General features: G+C 43.7%; 2 protein-coding genes across 3 annotated transcripts; one reads left to right on the top strand and one right to left on the bottom strand.

Moving 5' to 3' along the window:
• The first annotated feature begins 1,416 nt into the window (after positions 1-1,416).
• LOC117588385 (RNA-binding protein 25) lies at positions 1,417-2,493 on the top strand. Its single transcript, XM_034279610.1, has 2 exons — positions 1,417-1,775; positions 1,842-2,493. Exons 1-2 carry the CDS (start codon positions 1,497-1,499, stop codon positions 2,163-2,165), a joined length of 603 nt encoding a protein of 200 aa, XP_034135501.1. The 5' UTR covers positions 1,417-1,496; the 3' UTR covers positions 2,166-2,493.
• A 73-nt stretch (positions 2,494-2,566) lies between these two features.
• On the bottom strand, positions 2,567-13,689 carry LOC117588619 (probable G-protein coupled receptor B0563.6). Of its 2 annotated transcripts, XM_034280032.1 has the most exons (8): positions 13,313-13,689; positions 10,126-10,292; positions 9,052-9,214; positions 7,988-8,141; positions 5,605-5,754; positions 5,428-5,521; positions 4,698-5,304; positions 2,567-4,552 (listed from the first exon to the last, which is right to left on the bottom strand). In XM_034280032.1, exons 3-8 carry the CDS (start codon positions 9,199-9,201, stop codon positions 4,427-4,429), a joined length of 1,281 nt encoding a protein of 426 aa, XP_034135923.1. In that variant the 5' UTR covers positions 9,202-9,214; positions 10,126-10,292; positions 13,313-13,689; the 3' UTR covers positions 2,567-4,426. The 2 variants fall into 2 exon arrangements, with proteins under 2 accessions (XP_034135923.1, XP_034135922.1); XM_034280031.1 differs by having other exon boundaries at positions 2,567-5,304.
• Positions 13,690-13,920: the final 231 nt, after the last annotated feature.

Below are 13,920 nucleotides of genomic sequence, written 5' to 3'. Positions count from 1 at the left end.
AGCCTGGAGCCACTTTCAAAAGCCAAGCTGTCAAAAATATACGAGTATGGCGTTACTTTTGTCTTTGTTTCCACAGTCTCTCTGCAAGCAGTGGGACGAGGACCTGCTGCGAGCAGAGCAGTTCAGAGCACCAGCTCGAGGCCCCTGCCCGCGACTTTCTTTATGTGCACAATGGGCTGCAAAGTCTATAATGTTGCTCATTAAACATATTTCAGCAGAGGATAAGGGGTCGCTGGCAATGATTTACATTAAACAAAAAGAAAAACCTTCGTTATCGTTGCGCTCTCTCCATATTTCTTCTCTGACTTTATGTAGTCCCCGAGATATTCCCATGGCAGACAAGAATAGACACAAATTGTAACGCACTTTAAGTGCACTCTGTAACATCTTGAAACTCAAACAAAACAGCAACAACAGAGGAGGCGACACGCAGAGCCAGCGCGCAGGCATGTGAGGCATGAGATATTACGAGTACGAGACAGCAGCAGAAGGGGCAAGCAACTGCAGGGACATGAAACGAGTCGCGTTGCACATTCAACATATGAATGCAGAGTTCAAGTGCATGCCATGACACAGACACATGAATCTGTAATACCGTATCTGGGTTTGAGTGCCTGCTGCAAAGTGTTTTTTCCCATGAGCTATTTATAGCTATTCCGTTCCCGATCCCATGTTTCGGCACTATGATTATGACGCTGAATGTGACGTTATTTTCGTTCCTCATCTGGCGGCTATTTAACTAGCAGAATCTTTGGTACTCTAGTACGTGGATGGAGTATTAATTATGCCATGTACATAGGACATCCTTTGCTGCTTCTGCTGTTTAGCTATGAAGGTAAGGGGAATGCCTGTGTAAATTGTATGTATATTAGAGATTAAGACCAGGGGACCAAACTCTTCACTTAGTCAATGGGCCTGGCTTTGCCTACCCTTCCAAGTGGAAACGGGCGCCAAAAAATATACTGTCTCTGGATGCTGAATTCTGGGACCAAATATTCGATTTCAGATTTGGGAATGGACACGGAAATGGAGATAAAGATGGAAATGGGACTTTGGCTGTGAGTTGGCCACATGCGAGGAGTCGGTGCAGCGAAATTGTTGCAGCTGTGTGAGAGACCAAATCTATTTTTGTTGCCGCTGCTGTTGCTCTTGATGCTGCCACATGTGTTGCTAAAAGGCATTGTAAAGAGAGCATAAATAGAACTCCACTTGAGCAATGTCTCATAAAGCGGACTTGAAGTTTGGCGCGCAATGTGCAGCACACACACACGCACACACACACACACACACACATGGATGTGCGTTATGTTTTATTTTTAATCTTTCGATTTTGAAATTCTTTCTCTCCATCTGAGAGCGAGCGATCAGTTGAGGGAGAGAGAGAGAGAACTGATATAAGACGAGGAGTACGCGCGTATTTTTGGACAGTCTTTGTGCAGGAGCTCGACGAGTTTGAACAGTGAGACCAGAAGCAGTGCAGGCGAACCGGCATCTCAATGGGCGTCATTTACAAGATACTTAAGCAGCAGCGGCAGCATCAACGGCAGCAGCAGCGACAGGGATTTACCATGGACCTGCGTCTAAGCACGGCCACCAAGTGCAAAATGCAGGCGGCCATCAAGCAGCGCCAGCAGCAGCGACGACTTGAGGATCACCTGGAGACAGGGCCAGAGCCAGGGCGTAGCCAGGAGAGGGATCACAACAAGGAGGCGCTGGCGGCACATCAGTTGCAACAGCTCTGCTGCTTCCTCTCCGAGAATACTGCCCGCAAGCAGGTGAGGAAACCTTTGAGAAATTTACCCGGGAATGTTCCAGCTAAGCCCCTTTTTTTTCTGGCGCAGTGTCAAAGCTTAAAGCTGCAATACGACAGCGAACTGCCAGCGGAACGCGATGACGATCGGGAACAAGAACGGGAACTGGAGCGGGAACGGGAACGGGAGCATGTGAATCTCTCACCGCCTGGTCATGTCATGGAGATGGATCTCATCGAGAAGCTGCATCATGACCACTTACCTTACACAGCCGCCAGAAAGACAGTGTCCACGGCACCACGTGACAGCATCCTAATGAAAATACGCCACCAAATCTTTGAGCGAAAGCGACAGCAGCAGCGGCAACTGGCGGAACTGGTGCAGCAGCGACTGGTAGTATGGCGCCCATGGTAGGGCTCTCCAGGCAGAATATACTTCTGGTCATAACCAAAAGCGAGAGAGAGAGAGAAAGAGAGAGACTCCAAAACTGAAACTAGTCTAGGATTAGGCTGTAACAATTCTTTCGGTATTATTCCTGCTGCCACGTGATGACGATCACACTGCTCTTCCATTTCCCCCCCTTTCTATTGTACACCCACAACCATTTTTTTTGCTGTTAATTAATTAATTATAGTTAGTTATATTGAATTATCCATAGCGTAGGTAGATGGACGACGATTATGTGAAAGATGCAAGTGCTTCCCATGTATATTATGTTTTCTTTATGTTTCCTTTTTTTTTTATCTTAAAGAGGAATGAGAACACCATTTACATTTTTAATAAAATTGTATTAATTTATTTAAATTACTCTTAATTGTTCCCCCTGAATGGCAAGCAGCTCCTACACATTCTTTAGCAGTTTCTGGCAGTTCTTTTATGCCAACATTTGGGGGTTCCTTTCAGTTGTAATCCTGCTTGGAGTTGCCATAAGGCAACATTCCATTCAGAGGATAGTTATGATTATGTATGAGATGATGAGTGTGCGCGATTATTTGATCTCGAACTGAATATTCTCCTGCCTTCTTGGATACATTTCAATAAGTTTGTCGAAAGAAAGGCCATCAAATGTAGAACTTAGCTCATTTCATTGCTTGAATCAGGCATCATGCATTAACATATTGCATTTCACATCGTTGCTTTTATCTATTAATACTATTTTTTGTGGTTTTCGGATATGAGTATGTAGTGCAATTTATTACTTTAGCTGAGTGATTCCTAAATGCTTTGGGCCACTGTAAATAGACATTTCATAGCAGTAAGGAGGGTTTCTTAAGTGGACAGGCGGGACACACATTTAGTTTGGTTATCGTGGTGCAAGAAATGACTGACAAAAATATAAATAAAAAAAGCCCAAAAAACCTATGCTGGGCTCTAAGTTCAAACCCTGGAAACAGTAAACTAGCTAACTTAAACAGCTAATTTAAAACTAAATGTACATTTATTTACAGTAGTTACAATTAATTAGGTAAGAACACAATTCAAATTCGTCAGACAAAAGGTGCTTAGGATCTATCTACCATCAATTTCTGAGACAATTTAGACTTAAGCCTTCGCACTTATATCAATTGATACGTTATGCAGATATACAAGTAAATACATATATAGGGGTACATAGTACATATATCCTATCTTACAGTTAGACAAGTGTATACATAAATACGCGTTTCACACAAATATTCCATTGGTTTCTTTAATATGGACTTAAACATTTATAAATCAGGTTATAGTATAGTATTGTATGTATTTGTGTATCATCATTGTATGATAATCTGTACAAATGTCTCTCTGTTTGTCAATATACGATGTATGCGATGTACATATGTCTGTCTGTCTGTGTCTATACATTATTTTTGTTGCTTGCCAAATTAATCTACCGACTGTGTAGCACACACAAACGAACATTCACACACACATAAACATCTAAATAAACTATCTTTTAGATAACGTTTTTAATTTCATTCCGAAAATCGTATTTTCACTTATCACTTTTTGTTTTATAATATACATAATACATATATCAAGTGTCGTTTTTAACTGAATCCTGAATACCGATCAGTTTCTATTACTTTCTTCATCTCTCTGCAACATTTCGTAACAGATATCGTATCGAAGATAACAAACCGGAAGTACTCAGCGGCATACCGTAAGGAATATCGAAGCTCCAAAGTCTTCCTTTTTGTCTTTATTTCTCCCATTTGTCGATCTCATCTGTCTGCAGCTAAGCTCTCCTGTCCCACTTGTTTATCTGTAGCGAAGCTCGTTGCGAGTCATCCTTCGGCTCCCTAGTTCTTCGAGCAAGCTTCTAATATGTTGACGTATATTCTATCCTAACATAATTGGGTATGTGTATGGAATGCTATCTATGTGTGGACATCTCTAATTTGTTTCTCAATTATGACTTATGCCTAGAAATACTAAGGGTTCACTACCAAAAAAAAAAAACACATTCAATCATTATGTTTTCCTTCGTGAATTCGCTTTCGTTATCGGGTCAAGTGTGGCGCTTCAGTTTGACAGGGTAAGTCGGACTCGGCCTCTGCCTCGGCCTCGGCCTCGATCTTTGGAGTGTGGAGTATATAGAGCGTAAAAGGTTTGTTAGATGACGTGATAGATGTGTGATGCTCGGATGCTTAAACGATAGTGGTGGTAATGTGGGGGAGTATATGCTGTGGATGCTAGATGCTGGTGGAGCGTCCCAGATCAAGGCTCGATGTGGTGTCTATTTTATTGCGGTTGAAATGGGGATGCTTAGTCACCTTAGCGAAGTGCACCATGGGCAGGCCGCTTTCGGTCTGGGCGGGCTAATTGATGTGGAAAGCGAGTCGGATTTGGCAATCGTTGTTGCATGCGTTTGGGTATAGTGACAGTAGTAGTGGGATTAGAACTGTTGCCTGCTTGAGCTGGAGTGGCAGCTGTGGCCACACTCGCCGGGGGGCTAGCACTCACCTCCAGGTCCACCTGGTGGCAGAACTGTCCCTTTAGCCAGGGCCACTTGAACGTTCGGAAGAGGGTGTTGCGGAAGTCTTCGCTGAAGAGGCAGTAGATGTAGAAGGTCAGCGAGTAGTTGATCAGCTCCATGAGGTTGGCACTGGCACGGAAGACCTGAAACGGGAAGCTCGGATAAACTTCCGAGGCGATGGTCATGTGGAGTATAGCCATTGGTGAAACGCAGACCAAGAACAGTATCGATGTGCTACCCAGTAGAAGAAATAAGCGGCGCTCCTCCGCAAACTTCCTCGGGTCATCGTCCTTGTGGAAGTTCGAGCTGGCCCGTGTCAAAACCATTTGGCGGCGTCGTTCGCATGTTCGTCGATACACAATCATAATCTGCAAGTTCAGGCCTCCAATCACCATGGTTGGAATCAGTTTGAATACCATCTCCAGCATGATCTTGTACACCTTGTAGAACATGGTCTGCTGGTATATGGTATTGTCGCGTCGCAGATAAACATAGACATCGGGAGAGGAAAGAATGCACTTGATCAGCTCGCCCCGGAAGATGCTCGGCAAGTACACGATGATGGTAACCAAAGAGGTCACAAATACCACCAATCTATGGATAATCGGTAGAGTGGAGAGTGGAAAATGTAATCAAAGGATCAGTAGCAGCACTAACTAACCAACTGAAGAAGCATAAATAATTGTTGGCCACCGTTTATTTTGTTGTTCCACTCACCCAGGGCGTCCCATGACGGGTCGCGTGACTCCAGGATGGCATACCGAGACATATCGCTCGAGTGTCAGGACGAGTAGCATCATCACGCCCACACCTGCGGGAGGAAGCAGTTCCGTTAGTTGCATTAGTTCCGCTTGTGCCTGGAAGGATCGAAGTGCAGGTCAGGCGAGCACTCACCCAAGCACCCGTTGCCCAAGTAAAGTTCCAAATGAGCCGTGTAGAAGGCGGGTCCGAACTCCTCCCATTGGCCTCGATCCTTGTGGACCTGCATGCGGATGCCGAAGGGTATTGCAAATAGAATCGCAAGCAGTGCTGCCGCGGAGTATGCTGTAGTGTGTACGTGGAAAGGGGCGAGAAAAAATGGCATTAGCTTCGCTGAAATATATATAAAAATGTCCTTTATGGCTGGCTTTATGGCATAGTTATGGCTACGTTTCCGCTCTGAATGGCAACAGGAAACAGTCTCGGACAGCACACATACTCCTACATATATACACACATACACATACAGTGGCGAATCACGTCTGACGAAGGAAATGAATGACTTTCCATTCCGGCTTGCTTTTGTACTTGTTCTAAGACATTTTGTTTTCAATAACTTTTGCCTTCTTGTTGGCGGCTGAGAATGTATGTTTTTATGTTTTTATGTTTTTATTGATTTATTATTATTTGTTTGTATGACCATAAAATTACATTATTGCTCATATCCAGCAATGAGCGTTTGTTCTTTGCCCACATACGAGTTTATTTACTCCATTCCGGTATGTTCGAGGAGCTGTGCACACGCAGCTTAATGTTCGCTATTTCACATCCCGATTCCAACACGGAAGCACGGGGAACATATATATCCCCCTCTCATAATGATTGCCATATAATTGGGTACAGGGACACATTAATATAAATGTCAGTTGTGTTTGTGCTCAGCCTGACAAGTGTCCTGCCATCAACGCTTGATTTGCCCATCACATTGTCAGACTCGCATGCGTATCATAGAATAGTGATTTCGGTATTTAAAGATAAAATATCGCTAGGCAGGAGAGATGGCATGAAAAATATATTTTTATAGACTATTGCCAAACTGTTTAACTATTGGTTAACGCAATGGGCGTTCCCGTCCACTGCCTGTGGAGTCGTCATGTACATATGTACGTCCAATTAGGTAGGGGAGACACTCAACACTTGGTGGCAATAACCTCCAAGTAACTAAGTGGGGAAACAGTCGGCTGGCAGCAGCATATTTTTGTTGTATTCATAAAATGAGCAGTCAGCCTAATGGGGCGGCAGTGGGTAGTGATTTCGCTCACCGCTCACCATAACAAATAAAGGCAAAAAATCTGCTAAAAACTGCCAGCATCAAACATTTGACGATAGGAAAGCAAAGCTTTAAGATGTCCGAGCTGCTGCACTCTTTTCATAGCTTTCGTGACCTACTTTATACACACATACGTATGGTTCAAACGTATTCATATACTGCTCTATTGTTCGGCCTCAAACTTTCACTAGGGAGATAGGGCGGAATAAGACGTGCAAAAACAAAGCCCAATGTTGTAAGAGAAGCTTTGAGACTCTCACGCATGCACTCTTATCAGAGCTTCCTCTGTTCTTCTCTCCCGTGCCTCCTTCAAGTCATTAATGTAATATATAATTAATTTATTTTTTGTGTTTGTTTGCCTGTTCCTATGGGACAACAACAAAATCGAAATACATAGAAAGAGGAAATAATATTTAATGCTTTAGCATTCTGGGAACAGGAAAGACGAGTCTCTATGTTTTGGTTTTCTCTTTTTACTATTTTGTCAAATTGCTAGTTTCTAATATAGAAAGCCAAAAGGAATGCCCCACCATTTCTTTACTTATATTCTTCACCACTTCTTCATGTCCGTTACTCTTTTCTTTTCTGTTAAATTGCTTGCCTCTCTAGTTGCAACATAATTTTGTGGCCGTCTTCAAAGTCGAGACTAAAAAATTGCCAACAGCCAGCACTGACTAAGTTGCGTTTCTCTCGTTTCGGAAGAGCGATAGGCTCATTTATCAATTAGAGTGCCATAAAGAAAGCTGGTGTCTAATAGAGTTGACATCCTGTGCGAAATAGAACAATGTATGTCCTGGATGCTGGCCTGGTTGGCTTTGCGGCTTTGCATAAATTTCAACGGGGTTAACCAGTCTCCTCTAATGAAATAACTTCCAATGAACCTGCAAAGCCATACACATACACAAAGAGATGGCGAGAAGAGGAAACGCGTAAACATTATCGGCACTGTGGAAGCTTTTCTTAGCACTGCCTACGTGTGTGGGTCTGCATGCCGAGAATTTCATCAGAAATCGTCGCGAGGTTAGGCTAATGAATAAATTCAGCAACACAATGCGTGTTCCAGCAGAGTGTGCAAGAGAAATATTGTCAATATTGGGGCACATTCACAAAGGAATAAACTCGAACTGGGCAATCAGTCAAGAGTCGACGCCCTCTCCCCATTCAGTTTACATCCCAATAGAATTTTGTTATTTGTGCGAAGACATACGAGTGTGCCCTGGTGGATACCGGATTCAGATGGCTACTTACCCCTCATATAGATGTAGGCAGTGCCACGCATGTTCCGACGGGTGAGCACAATTAGATTGAGAACATTGCCAATGATTCCCATGGCACAGATAATAGGCAGAAAAATTCCATAGCAGTACTCGCGGAGGGTTTGTGTACGCGGATCTTCCACATCCTGCGAGAAGGCAAACAAAAAATACACTTGAGTCGCTTATAAAGAAAGGAGAACATCCCATTAGTCATCTACAGCGTTGTCGTCCTCAATTTCCTCATCCTTTTCTATCTCGAATGGTTTGCCACAGATGAAAATTCAATAGTCGACTTGACACTTTTCTTTGTCTGACTTTTATATTCACGTGTACCGCAGCCTCACACCCTTCATTGCCTCTTTCTTGGCTTTTGTTTTCCGCTTCTATTTGTGTTTTTTTTTGTTACCCATGGCCCATAGCAGCTTCTGCCTGGTTTCGAGAGACGGGGCAGAAACTTTTTCAAAGCAGCATTCAGAATGGAGTATAGAGCGTGCTGTGCTGTCCTCCTTGCGCCTCCATCTGCCTGCTGTTTAACTAAAAAGCATTTCAGAACCCCGTCGCGCCAGAAAGTAGGCAGCAGTTTTCACTCCCCCAACCCCAGCAGGCAGTCCTGACCAGTGTTGTGTAGAAATCGTGAACAAGTTCGTTTTTCTTCGTTTAATTTTATTATGTGAACTAAGTTGTTCTTTTAGTTAATATCTTCGTCAATTTTCTTTCATAATTTTCTTGCTTATCGTTCCTTTTAGTATTTTCCGTTCTATTCGTAATTTTTTGGTAAACGTTTGCTTTTGTTCTGATATTAATTTTTGCGATGGACAAAAGAGTATTCCGTTCATTCACTTTAGTGCATTTTTCAGTTAATTTTTTGTTTGTTCGCATTTGAACTAGCCAACACTAGCCCTGACCAGAGCAGAATAGAGCAGAGGGCAGCCTCGGAGAAGAGTTATGCAAGCTGGCCCAAGGCAATGGTAATGGCATGCGAATATATCTTCGGCTCAATTGGCCATTTGATTGAGGAATACACATTTGCACCATCTGTGGCGAGTAGAGACTTACCCGATAGATGTCGTCCCGCAAGTCGGTGCCAAAGACGGGCGTGGCATTGGATGCTCCATCCAGGACATCAGTGGTGCTGCTGAGATTGGAGCCCCATATTAATGAGCAGTAGGCGGGATCCTCCTCGGTATTGTATAGCCTCGTTATCATTGTTGTTGTTTTGCTTTTGAGAATCGATTTTAATTTGTGTAATTGAGGCGAACCCAAGATAACACCCGACCCGACCAACAGATTCTGTGTGTTTTTTTTTACTTAAAACTAGAAGGGACGTGTGAGGCGCTTCTTACGCGTCACAACTTTTATACCCGGTACTCAGTACTACTCAGGGGGCTGGGGCGAAACTTTGAAATACACTTGCAGCAGTGAGAGCATACAGCAATCTGCATTGGTGGCTCTAGCTTTTATGGTCTCTGAGAACCAGGCGCTCAACAAGACAGACGGACAGGCGGACGAACAGACAGACATGGCTATGTTGACTCGGCTATTGATGCTGATCAAGAATATATATACTTCCTTCTGTGTGTTACCTTTTTTCCCAAAAATACAATATACCCTATTTACTCTTCGAGTACCGGGTATAAAATCAGCCAGGGCATACGGTACATAAATGGCACTAGGACTGGTACTGCGACGAATGAATAAATTGAATGCCTTTTCAATGCCAATATTTTAAATGGGCAGGGGAAAAGGAAAAAAAAGGGAGAAAACAACAACCAATTGTGACGCGTCTAGCGGAAACGGAAGCGTTCACTTGTACTACAGTGCGATAAAAACAAAGCCCAAAAGAAAAACACACTGGCGAGAAGAATAAGAGAGGGAGAGAGAAGAGAGACGGCGTAACAATCGAGGCTTTGATTGCAGCACAAACAAATCAACAAAAATTGAAAAGCAGCCTGTGAAAGCGTAAAAGTAAAATGCTGGAATTAATTGCGGCCCATGAAAATTGTGTCAATGAACAGGAAAATAAAGTACATATTTCGCAGGGACACACATTTCTCTATTGCCAACTTTGAATTTGTGCACGTTCCTTTAAAGATATTTTAGTTGCCACTTGAGAAACAGAATGCCACTCACCTGTTTGCTCGTGTTTGGTTGAAAATCTTTTTCAGTCCTGTCTGACTTCTGACCTTCCTTTACACCAACCAAGTACAGCTGTCTTTAGTAGCTCTTTTTCTTCTTAGTAATTTGTAAGCCTCTTCGAACTCTTCTCGAAATCAAATCGTTGCATCGAACTATGGTATCTATTATAAAAAACAAAATAAAAGATGGTGTTGTATGAGTCTGGGTACATATCAGATCAGGACTATCGCTGGGTTTGTGTGTGTGTGTGGCAACAGGTGTGTGTTATTTGCAAGCATCCACATCCCTCAGCGCTGTCAGCAGTCGGCTCCCGCTATGCCCTTAAATCAACGTTGACAGGCCGAACAGTTGCTGATAAATGCCCGAGTAATAGCCCCCACTCCGAAGCAATGGCAACAGCTGATAAGTATTCCTGCTAATCTTGTTAATTTAATTTCGGCTGTCAGCGAAGAGCTGGAATAAAATAGTTCCTTGGCTCATATCCAATACGATTAGCATTCGAAAAAAGGCAGCTAGCTGGCCGAAACAACAGGGTGCATGCCCGAATGTATGCAACACTTTTCACGTGCACCATTTGCATAGCTCATACGCACCGGTAGCCGTGCCTGTTCACGTGTACGTGTGTACGTGTACGTGTACGTAACGCTGTCCGTCGTCTAGCTTGGTGGCGGTGAAACAAACATGACACAAACTTAATTTCCCCAAGGCAAAACATAAAAGCACTCTGAATCCGCGACTGACTGTTGGTTGGGTCTGTAGGGTCTGTAGGGTCTGCGCTCTGTGGTCTGGAGCGTGTGATTTCTGAGCGTTGTTCAAACGCGAAGACACCTGCAGAGAGCCCTCAGTGTGTACTCTGCATTAAATCTGAGTCTCAGTCTGTTTCTGCTTCTGAATCTGGATCTCAGTGTGAATCTGGAGATAGCGATGGCTTTGGGTGTGGGCATAATTTATGCCTGCGATTATCATAATAATTCGCCAGACCCAACCAGACCAGTCCGACACACACGACTGCTCTGGAGCTGAATCAAAAAGTTTTGTGCCATGGGCATGGGCATGGTCGTTGTCGTTGTCGTTGTCGTTGTGTGTGAGGGTGTTGACTGTCAACTGTCGCTTGTTAGTTTTTTGTTTTTTGAGCTTTTCACTGCCTTTGCTTCTAGCTTGTGGCTTCTGGCTTCTGGCTTCTGCTGTTTGCCGAGCACTTACAGTTATTGCGGTTTAGTTTGCCCGGCAACTGAATCCCAAACCCAATCGGTTGTGGAAGCAGCCAACCCCCTTTTGTTTGGGGGCTGTCTGTGCTCTGGATTTGTTTTACATTTGGCTGGTTATTTTTTAGTTGTGTTCTGCTGCGGCGACTGCTGCTGCTGCTGCTGGTGCTTTCCATTTTATTCGGTTAACAAAAAGCAGTTTGTCATTTAGACAAACACATGCTCGCTCTCCTCTCATTGGAGAAGGGAGATGGCAACATACACACTGACTTTGGCTGTTTATCTTCCACTTAATACGTAGCACAACCCGAAGCACCCGATGTAGGGCTTAATCGAGGGGCTGGAGCTGTCTCGCTCTGTAGCAGGGGCCCTGCGCTATGTGCCAGCGATCCATCTCTATCTCTGCCGCATGCGTTCCGTCATGATTAATGCCTTTGTTTACATTTTCCGCTTTCCGCTTTTCAACATTCGGCCATTTTCTTTTGGGGGGCTCTAGCTACCCCGCCTTCTGCCTGGTGGCCGCCTGCCAAGCGAATGATATGTTTGGCAAAAAAAAGTTTAACGCAAATTAAGTCAAACTGGCAGCGCCTAACGATGTGCGACAGAGATGAATATCTGCGTATGTGGTGGAATGTGTGTGTGTGTGTGTGTGTTAGCTTGCAAGCTGTTTGTGGTATATGTGTGGTGGCCCACTGGTTTTTCGACTGGACTCGAGCTTTCATTCACCCACAAAATGTATGGCCCAAGTGACAAGCGTCCGAAGGGGCTATGAGAGGACGCTGACAACCAGAAAAAAACACACACACGCAGCGCCAACCCCTCGACAGGCAGCAGACACCAACACACACCTACACACACTCTACACACATGCTCACAAATTAAGTTTTGCTTTAGAAAAATAACCCACTATAAGGGGAAATAAACTCAAGACAAGTTTATGGAGATTTGCCATAGTCAAGCAGCAGACCAAAACCAGGCACAGAAGAACAATTTGTGAAGTTTTCTGCTTAAAATATATATTAAAATATGAAACCATAGAGAGCTTGGCATCGATTCCACTATCCATTAATATTCATTGTTGATTTTGAACCATATTCTCACTCCCGCCCACCAAGCGGTTGGTTTTCTCCAATCGAAATTATGCTTCTGGCGAGTTGCTAAATACACAGGCGCATAATGAAGATGTTCAGCCATATGATAGCAGCAATTAGTCTCCTTTTCGAGCATTACACTTTCAATTTCCCAAAGATGACATCATGCGTGCTCCTGTAGGAAGTGTAAATCTCTCTCCAAAATGGGGAAACTCACCCATTAAATGAAGAATTCGTGCCTTAAAGTAGTTGTCTTTCATCAACTCTACGCTGGAAATACAAGCATTCAATCTTCTTTGTTGCGTATTTGTCAAAGATTCAGAAGTCAGATGTATGTGGGTAAGGGATAAATTAAGTTGAACTGGGAATGGGAGTTGGAAAATGCGGCAAGTCTCCCAAATTTGTTTTTGTTTTTAATTTCCTTAATTTCAATGCTGATTCTGTTTGCTGTCCAGCTTCAAGGACTCTTTTGGACACTGCTGTTGGCTTTTAATTACGCTTTTCGTTTCGTTTCGTTTCATTTCACTTTTTCGCTTCTCAAAGTAAGCTTTTAATTAAAACTTAGATGCGGCACAAGTTCATTGCATGGCGTTGCAGGTCATGCTGCCAGATGATGGCCTCTAAGTAATCTCAATATTATATGTATCATTTGTTATAATCATAATACTCTTACGAGTCTGCACTTCGATCCTATATCTCATCTCCATTTGTTGTACTCGTACTTTAATGACGTGATAACGCCATATATGTACATACATATGTATGCCACCCGCCAAAGTACTTACATACATGCACATGTAGCAACTTCTGTGGCCGTGGTCAGGGAGTGCAAGGTTTGGCAGGGAGAAGTACGAGAAATGCACTCAAAATGAAATGTCAACTTACCCGCAGAGGCGTGCGAAGGGCACCTATGACGCTCACGATAGCTGCCGCTGCTGCTGCTTCTCCTCTGGAGTTGTGAATGTTGCAACACGTTGTATGTTGTTGCTTCAGTTGTTGATTGGTGCTGCGGTGCTGCGCTCTTTGGTTGTTTGGAAAGTAGAAAACTTATAACTTATCTGAACGAATTATATTTCCCACAGTTTTTCTTTGAACGCTTCGGTTTGGCAGTTGTTGCAGTTGCAGTTGCAGTTTCTGTGTCTGTGTCTGTGTGCTCTGCAGCTGGCTCTTCGTCGTCGCTTTTTGGCAGCGAATCTTCGATGGTGTTCTCGGTGGTTCTGTTGTCTGAGTTCCGCGGACTCAGTGGCAGCTTAATGGGCATAAAAAAGAGAAGATATAGATAAAACATAAGTCTGCACTTAAGCTGTTGGTAGTGCTGTTGGTACTGTCATGTGTATTGGGCGGAGACTCCGCTTTTGGTGGCGATCCTTCTAGTCAGCACACGGTACACAGCACGGCGGTCACGACAATGATTACCATAATCATCCTGTCTTCAGCTTCTGTCGACTGTTCTTTCCCGCCAAAATTTAAATACGGGAACTCAAATGTTGGAC

Source organism: Drosophila guanche, unplaced genomic scaffold (genome assembly GCF_900245975.1).
Source record: "Drosophila guanche unplaced genomic scaffold, DGUA_6, whole genome shotgun sequence".
Lineage (NCBI taxonomy): Eukaryota > Metazoa > Arthropoda > Insecta > Diptera > Drosophilidae > Drosophila > Drosophila guanche.
This window is presented reverse-complemented; position numbering and strand designations above follow the sequence as displayed.